This window comes from Thermobia domestica, chromosome 15 (assembly GCF_964235325.1).
Source record: "Thermobia domestica chromosome 15, izTheDome1.hap1.1, whole genome shotgun sequence".
NCBI classification, from domain to species: Eukaryota; Metazoa; Arthropoda; class Insecta; order Zygentoma; family Lepismatidae; genus Thermobia; species Thermobia domestica.
In genome coordinates this window covers 171,693,535-171,709,077 of record NC_137468.1, presented here as the reverse complement: position 1 = coordinate 171,709,077, position 15,543 = coordinate 171,693,535, and the positions used below count along the sequence as shown (strand labels likewise).

Sequence of the window (15,543 nt, the reverse complement as noted above, 5' to 3'; positions counted from 1 at the left end):
TTCGAGTAATTATCGAGAAATTTTTAATTAAAAATAATATTAACGTGTTATTAAAACTATTTCGCTAACCATAAATATTTTTAAGTTTGGATCATATTCAATCATTCAAACAACAATAGTGACCTGCGCTTGCGGGTTTACTAGTTTTACTGAATACCCATGACATTGTGACACACACACACACACACTTGATTTTTTATTATTATTAATAATAAAAAATCAAGACTTACACTATTATCATGTATATTATTAATATGCATGATGATAGTGTAAGTCTATAACTTTGTATGAAGTAGTGACTATATAGTAGTGAGCACTGTTGCTGCTACTGGCCAGGCATTGACTAGTACCCTGTCTCAACATTGATTTTAACTACACTCTGTAAAAGAAAATTAGCATCACTTCATACTTTCACGAAAGCTCATGGGTTTGGGATTCTAAACTTTACTTATCTTTACCACACAACTAAAATCAACCGATTGAAGTGTTCCCCTGTTATCAGAGTACTGCCTGATGGTGGTGTTTGTGGTTTTATTTTGTTTCCGTCAGATGACTGTAATCAGTCGTGTTGGCGAGTTAGTGTGGCTTTGAGAGCGTTGTACGTTACAACTCTCTTGATTATTGTTGGGACTGTGTTACAATGCTAGTCTTATGAATTGTTGGGGATGTCAGTGTACTTGTTCAGTATAGTTACTTAAATTTCAGTGTATTTACGGTCAATTTATAATTATTTTTAACGAAAATGGGTAAAAAAAGTGTAACATTTTACCACGTAAGCAAGGAAAGATCCTTGCTTTTCACAGTAATGGTATATCTCAGAGAGAAACTGCGCGAAAAGTTCATGTGAATCAGTCTACAGTTAGTCGATGCCTCAGAAAGCAAAAACATGGAACACCGTCTCCCGGAAGTAAATGTGGCCAAAAGAAAAAGAAGTCTCCTCGAGTGGATCTTAAGATAAAGGACATGGAACTAAGGAACAGAGGAATGAGTTCACGCCAAATTGCAGCTGGGCTCGAGCAGGAGGTAGCAGTTACCATTAGCCATTCCACTGTAGTGTCCCGATTAAAAGAACAAGGTGTTACAAAGTTTCACGTAAAAAAACCCAGACTTAAAAAACCCACGAAAATCACAAACGTGCTAGATGTGAATTTTGCATGGGTTATGGTTCGTGGACAACTGAAAACTGGAAACACGTGCAGAAAACTTGGTAATCAAAGCTTCAGACCAAAAGAACTTCTCATGAGAGCAATTGTTCGTGTTTGGCTTCATGAAATTAACGTTACATATTGTGAAACTCCCACTGACAGTATGCTTCGAAGGTTGGAAGCACTGCGGAAAGCTAGAGGTGGCCACGCTGCTTACTAACAAGGACAAATGTTAAATTCTACACCGTTCTTTCTTGTAAATGTTGTTTTTACTGCAGTTCTATGAATTTCTGATTCATTACATTGCTGTTAATCCTATGTATAAATTTATGATAAATGTAGGTATATCAGAGATATTACATGTAAACCATGTAAAAAAAAAAATGTTAATTACCTTTTAATTGTGTAAAAATATACCATTTCATACTAGGTAGATAAAACATGCGTCAAATACTAGGAACTGAAATTACACCAAATGTCATTGTACTTTATGTAGTTTTGAATCAGAAACCCTTCAGAGTTCGCAAAAGTATCAAGTGATGCATTTTTTTTTCTTTCTTTACAGAGTGTAGTTACTATTGAACGTTTCATGATTTGTAATTCCAACATTTCGCGACACACCAGTTGGGAACTACTGCATTAAAATTACGTACAGTAAATAAAAAGAGTAAATATTAGAGAAAAAGGAAACGGTTTTTTTTTTTTTTTTTTTTTTTTTTTTTTTTTTTTTTTTTTTTACACACACATTATATTCTCTCTAGATGTGAATTCAATTACGTATAAAGAGTGAAAAAGTAACTGACTGGGACTCAAACTCGGGACCTCCAGCATACCGTGCCGATGCCACCCAGTCCGCTTTCCAAAACAGTCAGTCAGTCAGTCAGTCAGTCTTTCAGTGGTCCAAGTGGTGAGCCCCGACCTCGAGAGTGAAAGAGTAGCTGTTCTGGGAAGCGAACTGGGTGGTGTAGTGGTTAACGCATCAGCACGGTATGCCAGAAGTCCCAGGTTCGAGTTCCGATCCAATCAGTCACTTTTTCACTTTTTGTACATAATTAAAAAGAATAAGTTAACAAAGTATTCACACCAGTATTAACTCTAAATCTCAATTACGAGCTAAGATATGAAAACTACAACATTTATTTCTTTAAAAATGATGGCAAATTTTCTTAAAATATCAGCATATTGATAAATCTAAAATGAATATATATATTACGTGTTTGAATTTGTATAATACAGAATACAGTATTTATTTCTGAGTCATACAAAAAAAATATTCTTGTTATATGGATTTACAAGGCAACTCCAACCTTTACTTTTAACAGCACACCATGCACCAACACCCACTACGGTTAATCGCGTTAATTAGCAACTCAAAATCAAAATTATGCCACTTCGTTATTAGTCTACTATCTACAGAAGCAGAAAAAGGGGACACACACAGTATGAAAGTGTAAGGTTCTCGGTTCTCTTAATAAAATTCACCCGAATTTCAACTTCTCATCAAATTATTTTCTACTTGCAGAAGTACCGGTATTATAGTCCTTTAATAATACAATCTGATACTAGTTTGAGTACGCTTGAAATGTAGATCAAGTTTCCTCATCTCTATTTTATTTACAAAGAAAGATTCCTTTCCTTTGTATACCAGGCAATACTTCAAAGCAATTAAGGGAAGTAAACTCTTTCCGATGTGTCGAAGAAATTTGTTGGTATTTCACAAAATGTACGAATCGTGAAGCCGAATAGTTAACACATGAAATCTTAATGTGGAGGGTCTCATATTAGATACCCATTCGAAAGAACGGCACAATTTCGGACTAGTCTCCTGTAGTATTTGGGAAGCTACTTGAATAAGGTAATGGTGAGGCGTGGGTCACGAAAACCAGAATAATGGTGCTGGGAATCAATACAGCGTATTAACTATACAACTAGAGTTCTTCAGGATTAAAATGTCAGCTTATTTATTATCAGTAAGACACCGAAGACATGTTGTAATGTTTCAAGTTCGAAAATGCGTTAATTTTAACACTATTAGGATTACCATATCCCCCATTTTGACCAGGACAGTCTTGGTATGAAGCTCTTAATCTGGTGTCCCGCTGTTTTCATTTTGTTCGAGTTTTTAGTCGTGATGACCTTTACAAGTTTTCTTTGTGTGGGGGAAGGGGGGCTATTTTCACTGCAGAATTTTAAAATACTACTTTTATTTAATACTTTTACAATAACAGCTAAATTCTTAATTAATAATAATCTTGAATATTCGTAAAGCACGCCATGACAGGGCAAAAAAATAAAAAAGATAATCTTTAGATTTAAGATTTATATTACTTCAATATTCATTACTGATACACTCAACAGAAATGAAATACAAAGTAAAAATGCCCATGTGAACACCACGTGCCTTGGCAATAGCTCTGCATTGTAACTTTCAATATAGGACGCTTTGTTGCAGTACAGAAACAGGAATCTTGAGCCACTCATTTGGCAGGCTTTCAGAGGTCAGGGGCAGTGGTAGCACCATGAGAAGTGCTCTTATTAGATTCAACCCGCAAAAATCCATGGAACTGGCATCAGGTGACTTCACTGCTGTCTTGAGAATAAATACGCTGATGCCGGTGTCTGCCGCAGAAATCTCTGTGCAGAACGGGATGTGATGAGGCTGTATCTATATGTACACGGATTTGATTTATTGCATTTCCATACAAACAGGGCAGATCTGTATACATTAGTGAAAGGATGTTGTTGATAAAACACAGACTTGATTTGCAGGTTTTTTTTTTTTTTTTTTTTTCCTCCACCTGCCGAATCGATAACGCTTTTATGTAGATGTACCCCACGACAACGAGAAACCACTTCGAGAAACTTGCTTTGAACTGACGGATGAAGTTAAGATGCGATTATGTCACGTACGTCACGGTTTGAATTGTCACAATCTGATTGATAAATCCATGCTTCATCGAGTGCGCAACGAATTTCTACTTTTCTCAGCATAGATGGCATTTGTAAAGGCGCCTGCAGTGGGTCTTTCTCACCATCCGATGGGCCACAGTAAGGACATACTCAACTTAACACCGGAAATGGTTGACTTCTGCCACTCCTGCTTTGAACAGACTTTGACTTCTGCCACTCCTGCTTTGAACTTTGTCTATAATGATCAACGTAAAAACTGGAAATGGTTGATTTCTACCACTTTCGGATAATACAATCTCCATCAATCAGCTCGATCCCTAACTCTTGGCCCACTAGATCTTAACCAAAAATTATGGTGATTCATTGAGTAGCTTTTAAGGCTTTTTGTTTCCCGGACGGACGGACACATGAACAGTCAGTAAAACAAAATCCTTAAAACTTGCTGTGATTGGTTGATTTACTTATCACGGTAACTCAACAATTATCACCTCAAACAACCAACTACGGTTTTACATGTAAAGCAGATTTCTTAACTGAAGGGAACTCGATCATCTCTGTTTCTGTTGAAATGAAACGAAATGAAATATTTGAGTTTTACGTCCCACGATTATGCCGGTTAGGCTAAAGGAGACGGTGATGAGTAATGAATGAAATGCTGGAATGAAGAATGTGGAACGAAACGGGAGAACCCCGAGGAAACCCACGAACACGGTGTTTGTCCACCTGTTTCTGTTGAAGTATGCAATCTGATACTACACATCAGGCCCGGACTGACCAAGCTGGCTACCTGCCAATCGCCAGGGGCCCTCGAGCCCGGGGTCCCCACTGCTAAAAAGTGAAAAAAAAAGTAAATAACGCCGAATGCTAAACATAGAAATAAAGTAGTATTTAAAAAAAACACCAATTTCATGTTTTTAAACATAAAAAAAAAAAACTTTGACAACTTGAAAACTTGCTAAAGAAATTGGGAAAGTACATTACGTTAATTTAAAGTTTTTTGACAACTATTACATCAAAATGGAAACAAACTTCTCTTCGAGAAAAAAGAATCCCACAGAGGAAAAAACTGAGTGGTGAACTCTCTGAAGATGATAGTAGGCGGATTTCTCCGATTCTAAAATTAAAAACAATATATCTCAATATATTAGATTCGGCTATAAACAGCATTTCTGACAGATTTGTCCCAAACAAGGATATTTTGATTGACTGCTCTTGGTTGGACCCACAAAAATATGATGGGAGTCTAACTAACGAAGAAATCCCTGAAAATAAAAGTCTGCGCACTTACGAAATGCAGCAGATCGAAACTTATACAGGAAGTGTAGCAGTTTGTCATATATTACTCCATACTTCTACAAACTGAAAACCCCTCAAAGGCAAAGGAAGATGATAACTCCGAACAACGTGATGAACTTCTATATGAATACCACAGCCAAAAGAAGTTTTCAAAATGTTTATCGTATGCATTCAAAATTGTGTATGAGCTTTCTTCCCAGTCAGGTCTCTTTGTAAATTTGTATTCAACATTAAAAATATAATGACTCTGTCCAGTACCCAAGTAACTTGCGAGAGAGTTTTTTCCAAACTAAAAACTGTGAAGAATCGCTTAAGGTCCTCTACTAGATACTCTCTTCTCTAATGCTGATTGCAGTTGAAAGAAACTTGTTTACAAATATTGACAAAGATCTGGTGATTGATGAAATATCCAAATCAAGTGACGAACTGAAATTGAAGTTATTAAAATAAGTACTGTTAACGTGAGAACTATTAATGTTCTAATTTGTATTGATTCTTGATCAGTTTTGTGTTTCTAGAACAGGTGTATCTTACCTTTTTGAAACTTGCAGTTGCCTGTGCTATGTAACTATAATCCATTAATAGGCTGAATAGAATATCACATTTATATTTTGCGTATGTATGATTTCTTTGATGTGTAAGAAAACTATTTTAAATATAACATTTTAAACTTTGGTTGTGAGTCTGATTTTAGTGGTAATACGGAAACGGATCATTACAGAAACTTTCCAATTCATTTACATTTTCCTAACATGATTTACAATTTAAATGTAATATGACGTTATAAACACTTTGGGGGGCCCAAGCAGCTATCAGCACCAGAGGCCTTCGATATAGCCAATCCGAGTCTGCTACACATGAAGAAACTACGGACATTTCTTTATATGTATAAGGAGAATATTCCAATAGGAATTTATAAATGTTACTGACTTAAAAACACAAAACAACAGAACAAACATGATCGAAAGGCAGCAAATAAGAAATCCAAAAATTCTCATGAACGGTTTTAAATAAATTGAATGTTTCGGTTCTAAGCAGTGGTAACATTACACAAATGTAATAACTAACATACTATTCTTTGTTACAGCATATGTAAACTGGGTGCTTTGGCAACCCCCACACAAAACACGGATGGAAATGTAGAAAAAACAAATTGGGCAATTCCTGAGTAATTCACAAACGACACGAAGAACGAAAAAATAATATAATATAGTCTTATGATGATAATACAGAAACAAACAAACAAATGAATAAATATAAACACACACCTTCAAAGTACAATCATATTAAAAATCCTGCCTTTAGGGTGCTTGCCTATCGTATTTAGGTAGTTAATTTTGCCACATCGACCGGTATTTAAAAAAAAAAAAAAAATGTTTCCAAAGATAAGTCTTTCTCTGCTGCAGCAGATCTATGAATAAGATACGGAATTTCTGAAAGAAGAGACGGGTGTTCAATCATTTACCTAATGTTAGTCCAGGTTAATTCATTTCTACACATTTGCATTGCAATCGAGCGAAGACAACAATCGAAACATGGATGCAAGGTAAGGTTTCTATTGATTATTTAAAAAAAAACACACAACACACGAAATTTTCACTTTGCCAACCTCATTCGTTTGAGAAGCTTAATAAGCTCCTTAACTTAATACTTCAATATTAACTTAAGCTCGTTAAAGGGGAAACTTCTTTTCAAGGATAAGAGTTTTCAAATTTTCACTTTAATTAAACAGGGTGTCTACTGGAATACCAGAAAGTAAATTCATGACTTTTTCATGACTTTTCATGACCTTTTTGTTCAAATTTTCAAGCCCATGGCGATAAAAATTTACCATTAGTAATAATAAACCCCTACCATCAGTGGTGCATCGGAACTATGCGGGTTGCTAGTCTTAAATATCACTTATTGTGAATCTTAAAGAAACAATCTAAAATTTTACCGCCTTGTGCTCGAGCACAGAATAGCACTTACCTAAATACGGGCCTGCTCTTACCAGTGAATCACTCTATACTGTATTTGAAGTTTTAATTCTGAGTATAATTATCCATCTAGCAGAAATTTGTCTGAAATTAAGCACTCAGAGAACTGCCCAAAGACAAAACAAATTATAAAAGAAACTAGTTTTAAGAAAATAGATCATCAAATTTAAAATCTGCCAACTCAAACGAATAATATTATTTGCATAAGTCAAAAGGCCCAAAAATACACAATTTACATTTCTTAGAAGTAAAGAAATGGCAGATCAGAAAGTTGGACAGTAAAAAGTTGTTACTATATTACAGAGACTAGAAGATGAAATGGGGAGCAGCTAGGAAGACAGTAAAGTACCAGTTAGCCAGCACTAACTGGTGGGGGAAATTCTCACAATTACTGACCTGATACAACTGTTTCAGTACATGCAGTATGAGGTATAAAAGTATGAAGTATAAAAATATACTCTCGAGATTTCAGATTTTCATGACCAGTTGGGTAATTAAAGGACTTTTTCATGGCTTTCATGACCACTAAGCAAAATATATGACTTTCATGACTTTCATGACCAGTAGACACCCTATTAAATTTAATGTCAAAATAGCCATAAACCACAAGGTTTGTGTCTTCAATGTTTCACAATAGGTAAAACAGTTACAAATACACCCAAGGGAATAAGTGGTGTAGAATTATTTAGTGTGTGTACGCGCATATCTAGAAGAATAATCGGTCGACTTGTAATAAAGGTAAAAACCAAACTCACATATTTTTTCATTAATGAAATACAATATGAGCTACTCAATAGTTGATATTTTCCACGCACCATTCCGTACTGTTTAAGTTATTATTATTTCACAAGCAGAGTAACAGTTGCATATATACATTATGCCATTTAGGATTAAATAGTATGAAATAATTTAAATGTTTTTGTACACAGATGTATGATCTATCGACATTTTCTTCAAGACTAGATTCCTGGTAGTGGAAAGACAGTTCAGGCAGGGGCGTCATTTAGGGGGGGGGGGACAGGAGGGGGAAATTGCCTCCCCCAAGAGTTTGAGGAATACATATACTTTAATCGATTGTCAACTAATATATAGTACAAAACGTGGAAGTCTTATGTCGGTGGTGCTCTTGCCCCTCCCCCCTCAAGCGAAGTCTGAAATGACGCCCCCTGAGTTCAGGTCATAAACCAACGAAATCTAAGAAAATTCTTTATCACCACACAACTATTATTTTTACAGGAAAGATAATTTGTCAGAAACGTAATTCTTCGAGCAACATACGTTCCTGCAGAAGAAAGAAAACAAAAAGCAATAATGATAACGAGGTCTTATCGCTGAAACTGCAATATTGTTTTTACTCGAATGTTTTAGGTTAGTGTTGGACTTTTATTATTATTAATTATATTCATAATAATGAGATATGGCTTTGTTTGAATCCAGTGTGAGAAGAGGGTTTTCCAAAGTTAACATTCTGGCGAAGTCCATCCTCATACTCAAAATCTTTATATACAACAGTGGCTAACAAAACGCATCTTAAACAAAATCAGTTGTTCTTTACTAAATCGACCACGATGATTTGACTAACTAGCTCGAATTTCCAAGATATGGGGGAAAAGGATTGCCCTAATGCGGCATACTTACCAAATACTGCCAACACATTGGAATGGATCGAAAACTTTTCACGTGATTAAGACAAGCTATACATCGTTTGAAAGTATGGGCTTTCCAATGATATATTACAGCTGATTACTATGTGCGGAAGCAAGGTATTATAGAGAAAAATAAAACTTGCTCTGACAATTTTTCAGACAGTACAATGTACTGTTGCAAAGTATTCACGGGAAGTACATACTATATTGATGCTTCCTTTATTCCCTGCCTTTTAATTTGGCACCACTTTCATTTTGACACCTTTACTACTTGGGATACTAAAGGCTTTGGAATAGTAGAAAATATCTCTAACACCAAAGCATTATCGTGATTGACCTTTCCGAAAAAGCCTGCGAAAAGTCAGAGGATGAATTAATATCATGATGTCCATTGCAGAAAATATGCTTGATGTATTGTTGTGGTATGTTTGTAGTCCTGGTGTATTGTTGTTGTATGTTTGTAGTCTAAGTTAGTTGCTACCGCCAGCTAACAAGGAACGAAGCTTGTGTTTGTTGTTATACCGGCTGTGTTCGATGGGTATATGCTTAAAAACGCATATTTTACAACGGTTTCGTACATAATGCTTCTGTTTGGTTTAACTCGTGTGAAGCGTATATAAAATGACGCGTAACTCAATATGCCTCGCAAATGCTTAAATTTTGTTGACCATGTTTGTTATGTTTGCTGACAGACAACTTTGAAATCGTAAAGAGAACTATAATGCCACTGGTTAAAAAGGCTAACAATCCGTACTTTAGTTGCAAAATAGGCGATCAGGACAAGCTCTGGGTCCATCATATATGTTGCGTAACTTATGCCTCGAACCTTCGTTCATGGTTGAATCATACAAAATCCTCGCTAGATTCTGGTACTCAAATGATTTGTACAGAATTATCAAAACAAGTAACTTCTACTTCAACTCCAGCAACACACGGCGTTTACAGGAAGTCAGCCATGACATATCACTGGCTATACAACGAGTGTCTCTTGGAATCGGATTTCCTGTTCCGATTGCACTTGAATCTTACACAATAAATGATGAGTGCGGTAGTGATTCTAATGCAATTCCATTACCTTCTAAACAAAGTACATCAAAAGATCCTGACTTCCGGTGTAATGAGGAAGGTACAAAGCGACATCAAGTAATGACTGCAGTGTGTACCAAATAATCTGGTTCGTGATCTAGAATTACCTACAGGTAAAATGGCATTGGCGTCTAGACTGCAGCAGTGGAATAGCTTTAACCAACCATGCATTCCGTCAATGCCATACTGCATTCTTTCAGTTTTCAAAATTGAAAATAATTTGGTATTTTGGAGTAACACAGAGTGTTTTATGGCAGCTCTGAAAAGTGACCACAAAAACTGGTTGGATACTGTTCATAGAATCATCAAAGGCAATCACTGTCCTTCTGCATAATGTCAACTTGTTTCAATACGTTTCAATTGGTTATGCAGCTTACATGAAGTACATATGACATGAAACAATTGTTACGGAAAGTAAACTAACTAGTACGACATTTTAAGTTGTAGATTTCTGGTGATTTCAGTCACTGCCATTTTACTTGGTTTGCAACACGGTAACACCAAATTTTGCTACTTTTTGTGTTTGTGGGACTGTCGTACCAAGGCATGTTACTACAAATAGAAAGATTGGCCTGTGCGTCAATCACTTCAACCTGGGACACAATATAATTAACGAATAACTTGAATACAGAAAAACTGTTTTATCTGCTCTTTATGTAAAACTTAAGTTAAAGAATTTTTTTTTGTAAAGAGCAGAATAGGTATGAGGAGAAAGCATGTATTGGTATACAAGCTTTTCCCTCATCTCTCTTCCGTCTATCAATACAAAACTTGGTACACACATTTCTTATCCCCTATAGTATTTTTCAAGATATATTTGACTTGTGTACTTTTATTCGGGGCCATTCCAGAAAGGTCCAAAGTTGATGGGAGGGATTTCTGGAGAAAATTTTCCCAACATTCTCCCAATTTTCCCTGTTCAAGTACGTTATGTGCCACTACATATAGTACCTCTGGAAAGCCTGTTTCATGCTGAAGAGAATGAACTATAAACCATGATTTTCCAATGAACAGTGTTGATGCAATAGTTATTTCACTGCGAGTCTACGATTTGCTTTATACTAACAGGGTTAATGGGCCCCAAGGACTTAATCCCTTGTCCATGGCACCTAATTATTTGTGTATGAACATATCCCTGATTTTTCCAGGTTTTTATTATATTCCTTCTTTTCCAGGACTTTTTACGAGTAAACTTATTTTCTGATTTTTCTAGGTTATACAGATCGGTAGAAACCCTGATGTGAGTACGATTTTTAACGTTTGTAGGTGTCAGTGTTCAATGCAGCTGCATCAAACTTCGACCTAGTTTAACGTTAAGTTCCGAACTATGCGTGTTACATTCAACTGACAAGCAAGGGGCGCGATATCGAGACTCGAATTGCGCAATAAGAGTTACATATACTGAAAGAGCATCAGGTAGTTAGTAAGTTACCAAATTATTAGCTGCAGTCCGCCAGTAGGGAAAAAGTTATGGGACTGTAAAGTTCAGAGCCTGGCGTACGAAAACCAAACAAAACAGTATTTGGCTTGTTCCTCTTTGTATTGACAACAGATAATGAACTCTAACGTATTCCCATCATAACATGATGTTTGACATAAGAAAATCTGTATGAGAAGAATTGTCAGTGTTGCCATCCATAGAAATTGCAATGTTGCCCGAATAAGAATACCGGGAAAAGTTGGTTTGCAGCGAATGAAAGAGTGAGCACAACGGTGTTTCGTGACGTCATGTTTTCGTGGTTCGCACGGAACTACGTTTTACATAATACGTTATTTAGTTTGCAAGAATCAAAGTAGTTATACTTGTATTAACATTCCAGAATATTATTTAAACAGAAGTGCAAAAGCTACCAAGAGAACACTAGTACGAAGGTGCTTCGCAAAGTAGACCTCACGATAAACCTGTAAAAATGTCATTCGGGTTCGAATCGGTTTGTTCGTTGGGCATTTATCGTGAGGCATACTGACAGACAGACAACACAAATGCCGAGCATCGCGAATCGTAAAACTCGGTTCGTGTTGTCAGTGATGTCCATCCAACGCCGTTAAATTCATTCTTGTAGTCCATGCCTTAACGGAGAGTGTAGGGTATTCTAGCAACACTGTAATGTCTATAGATGACACCAATGACAATTCTCCCGGAGCGCTGTTTTGACTCCCTTACCACAGAAATGTGTTATCACTGCTCGTCGCTGGCTATCGTCCGATGTGCATATTGTACTAACTGTTTTTGTTTGGATCACTCGGTACTTTCTGCTCTTTATATCAATTGTGTGGCTTAACACTGACATTTACATAGCTATACCCGCTTCCCAAATAAATACCATTTGCTATTGCACACACAAACAGGTTATTCCTTCTGTTTGCCATAGTCTCTCATGTTCACTTTGCAGCCCCATAATTTTGCCCTACTGGCTGACCGCAGCTAATAACGTGGTCACTTCATGATTGATGCTCTTTCAGAATATATTTTATAACATGTATTGTGTAACGCAAGTTCAGATCACGTACTATTTGCTTGCAAGCTTTTCGAGGTATTCTCATTCTGGCAACACTAATTTCTAAGGATGGCAACACTGACAATTCTTCTCATACAGATTTTCTTATGTCAAACATCATGTTCTGTGATGGGAATACGTTAGAGTTCATTATCTCTTGTCAATACAAAGAGGAACAAGCCAAATGCTAAGTTTTTTTGGTTTTCGTACGCCAGGCTCTGAACTTTACAGTCCCATAACTTTTTCCCTACTGGCGGACTGCAGCTAATAATTTGGTAACTTACTAATTACCTGATGCTCTTTCAGTATATGTAACTCTTATTGCGCAATTCGAGTCTCGATATCGCGCCCCTTGCTTGTGAGAATCAATTCTAGCATCTGATAAAGAAAAATCTCCCAGGCAAAAACCGAATACTCTAACCATTATACCATTGGCATTGAATTTTGGGAAAATTTCGACATTCGCGATCTGTGTGTACGTAGTCACGTGTCAGTAACCACTTTAAAATATAGTTTATCATCGAAAAAAGCTATTTAAGCCATGCAAAAACAGGATAACACTTTTCGTCGAGAAATATTTCTTCTACGATATTCATTAACATGTATTTCACATAATCTTGTTTTCTCTCGTTTTTTCCCTGGGTTTTATAATAGTGCATAGTTGAACGATATGACAATTTTGGACACAATGCAAAAATTTTAGAATCGTGTAATTATGTCATGAGCATGCCCACTTAATAGAATTTTTTCTAGATTTTTTCTTGCTCATTATCCCTGCACGATTCGCTAAAATTTTATATATATATTCTTTAATGGGATCTTCAGTCTATACCAACTATAATCAATGGGTTATTTTTTTATTTTACTTATCTTGAAAAATAATAAATAAATGACCTGGAGAAGGTTATGATGGCAATTAGTACCTCCTCTTATAGGAAGATCGTAGCGTTAGTTCTCACTGACATCGGGGAAATAGGTTCCTGCTTACAAACGTAATAGCAGACGTACTTACCCACCACACCTACCTACCTCCGCAACAGTTTATTGAAAAAATAAAAAAATCCCCCAATAAGCAGAGATGATTAATAATATACTTCGAACAGCAATATTACTTTGCATTCCCCCTTTCCCTCAATTATTCACAATCACTGCACAAAAGCAAAATTAGGGATTAGTAGGTGTAAAATAAATAAAATAAAAACTCAAGCATAGCTCTATATATAAGCTAATATACCGAAATAACGATGAAAGGGTGACTCAAAAAAGCCACGGAAATTGAAGCTGCGAGGGGGTCTACTTGCTGCTCTCTGACGTTGATCATAGATGCGTCGTTTGGATTCTGGGAAGAAATACGTGAGACAAAAAAACATATATAGAAAAGTGTTTAATCAATATAAACGTTCCAAGGATTGTTCATTTGTTATTTTGTAAGTATGAAACTTAAATTAACTAGTGGTTCTGCTACATTTTAATTGTATTAAGAAAATCCAGACACAGAACCCACAAGAAAAGATAATTAAAATTAATATAAATTTTAAAGTTAAGATATGCACGGATAAACACAAAAAATTATATTGAGAGCAATAATGTCTCTAGTTATGTTTTAAATAAATTTTTAAAAAATGATTTTACACTAGCAAACTTAATATTGTAAGTACAAATAAATATTTAAATTACGTATTAAAAAAATAAAGCTTTGAAATATATCCAATACTGCAAAGCACACATAACTGATGAAAGTAAATTAAGCTAAACTGAATTTACAAATTTACAAAAGTAAAGAAGCCTAAAATAAAAGCTTACCATCTGACAAGACTTCATACGCTTCTGAGATCTCTTTGAATCGTTTATTTGCTTCGTCTGGATTATCTGGATTTTTGTCTGGATGCCATTTTAGCGCTAGTTTTCTGTAGCTGCAATGATACAAGGAATGTTGATTAAGATTTAAATAAGTTGAGAAAATAAAACTAATCAAACACATTTTCATATTTTTCAAAACTGCAAAAGACATCAATCTACACAGTATCTCGGAAAAATAACGAACTCTTTTCCTTTACAGATAACCACTAGCTCCATCTATTGAAGGAACATATTATCGAAAAACTGGGTATCTGCTCAAAACGAGACCACAATCATGAGAACTGATTAACAGAGTGTCAAGTTATAGCAAGAAAAGTGAGTGTATCTGGTACCTCGTCACAAAATCACAATGGAGCAACAAGTCAATATTAAATTTTGTTTCAAGCTAGGTAAAACATTTACACAAACATTGGAAATTATTAAACAAGTGTATGGTGATGAGTGCTTATCTCTATATTACAATCCATGAAGATGAATGCGATGTTTGCATTCGAAACGTCGGATGTCAATACCTTCACTAAGCTGATAGACCCGAAAAGAGTTACTAAAATCACGTCTTCACGAAAAATTCAATTCTTTCTTCAAAAATACAAAAACTTAAGCATCTTGTCTCCTATTTTTGCTGTTGTATATTATAGATAGATCGATTTTACAACTAGCTATCTTTGGGCCTACAGAAAATTGCCACCTTAGGGAACAATACATCATACATACCATAGCGTGTATACCATAGATACGTGGCCAAAATGGGAGTAATCGACGTAACATTTTTGTTAAGTTTAAGTGTTTATTTGCACTTTTTACGTAGCAAACTAATTCAAGTGTATTCAAGTTGACAGGGAACGATGGAAGAAAATAATAATAATAATAATAAAAGGATTAGGGCGAAGTGTAGTTGGTCATCTTTGGTTCCGCGCAAAATGACCAATTATACAAGAGTCTAACCAGCAGGGAATATGACTGTAGATGTATGCTTCTTTATAGATATGTTCAAGTAAGTAAGTATTCAAATCTGTTTTGAGAAAATTTATACGTATTGACTGTATACTTATATTTGGTAGTGGCATACAATTTTCACTGTTCGAATCAGTATCGCGTTACCATATATACGCCATACTTTATA

At 35.6% G+C, this 15,543-nt stretch overlaps 1 protein-coding gene across 4 annotated transcripts in view; it reads right to left on the bottom strand.

Annotated features, from left to right (window-relative positions):
• Positions 1-15,543, bottom strand: part of LOC145671359 (dnaJ homolog subfamily B member 6-like) — a 169,085-nt gene that overhangs the window by 27,827 nt on the left and 125,715 nt on the right. For 3 of the 4 annotated variants that reach the window (XM_081740419.1, XM_081740420.1, XM_081740421.1), the window contains exons 3-4: positions 14,364-14,473; positions 13,795-13,899 (exon numbers count right to left, since the gene is read on the bottom strand). In XM_081740419.1, the coding sequence (XP_081596545.1) occupies positions 13,795-13,899; positions 14,364-14,473 (215 nt within the window). The remainder of the gene's footprint in view (positions 1-13,794; positions 13,900-14,363; positions 14,474-15,543) is intronic. The other variant, XM_081740422.1, reaches the window with a different exon arrangement.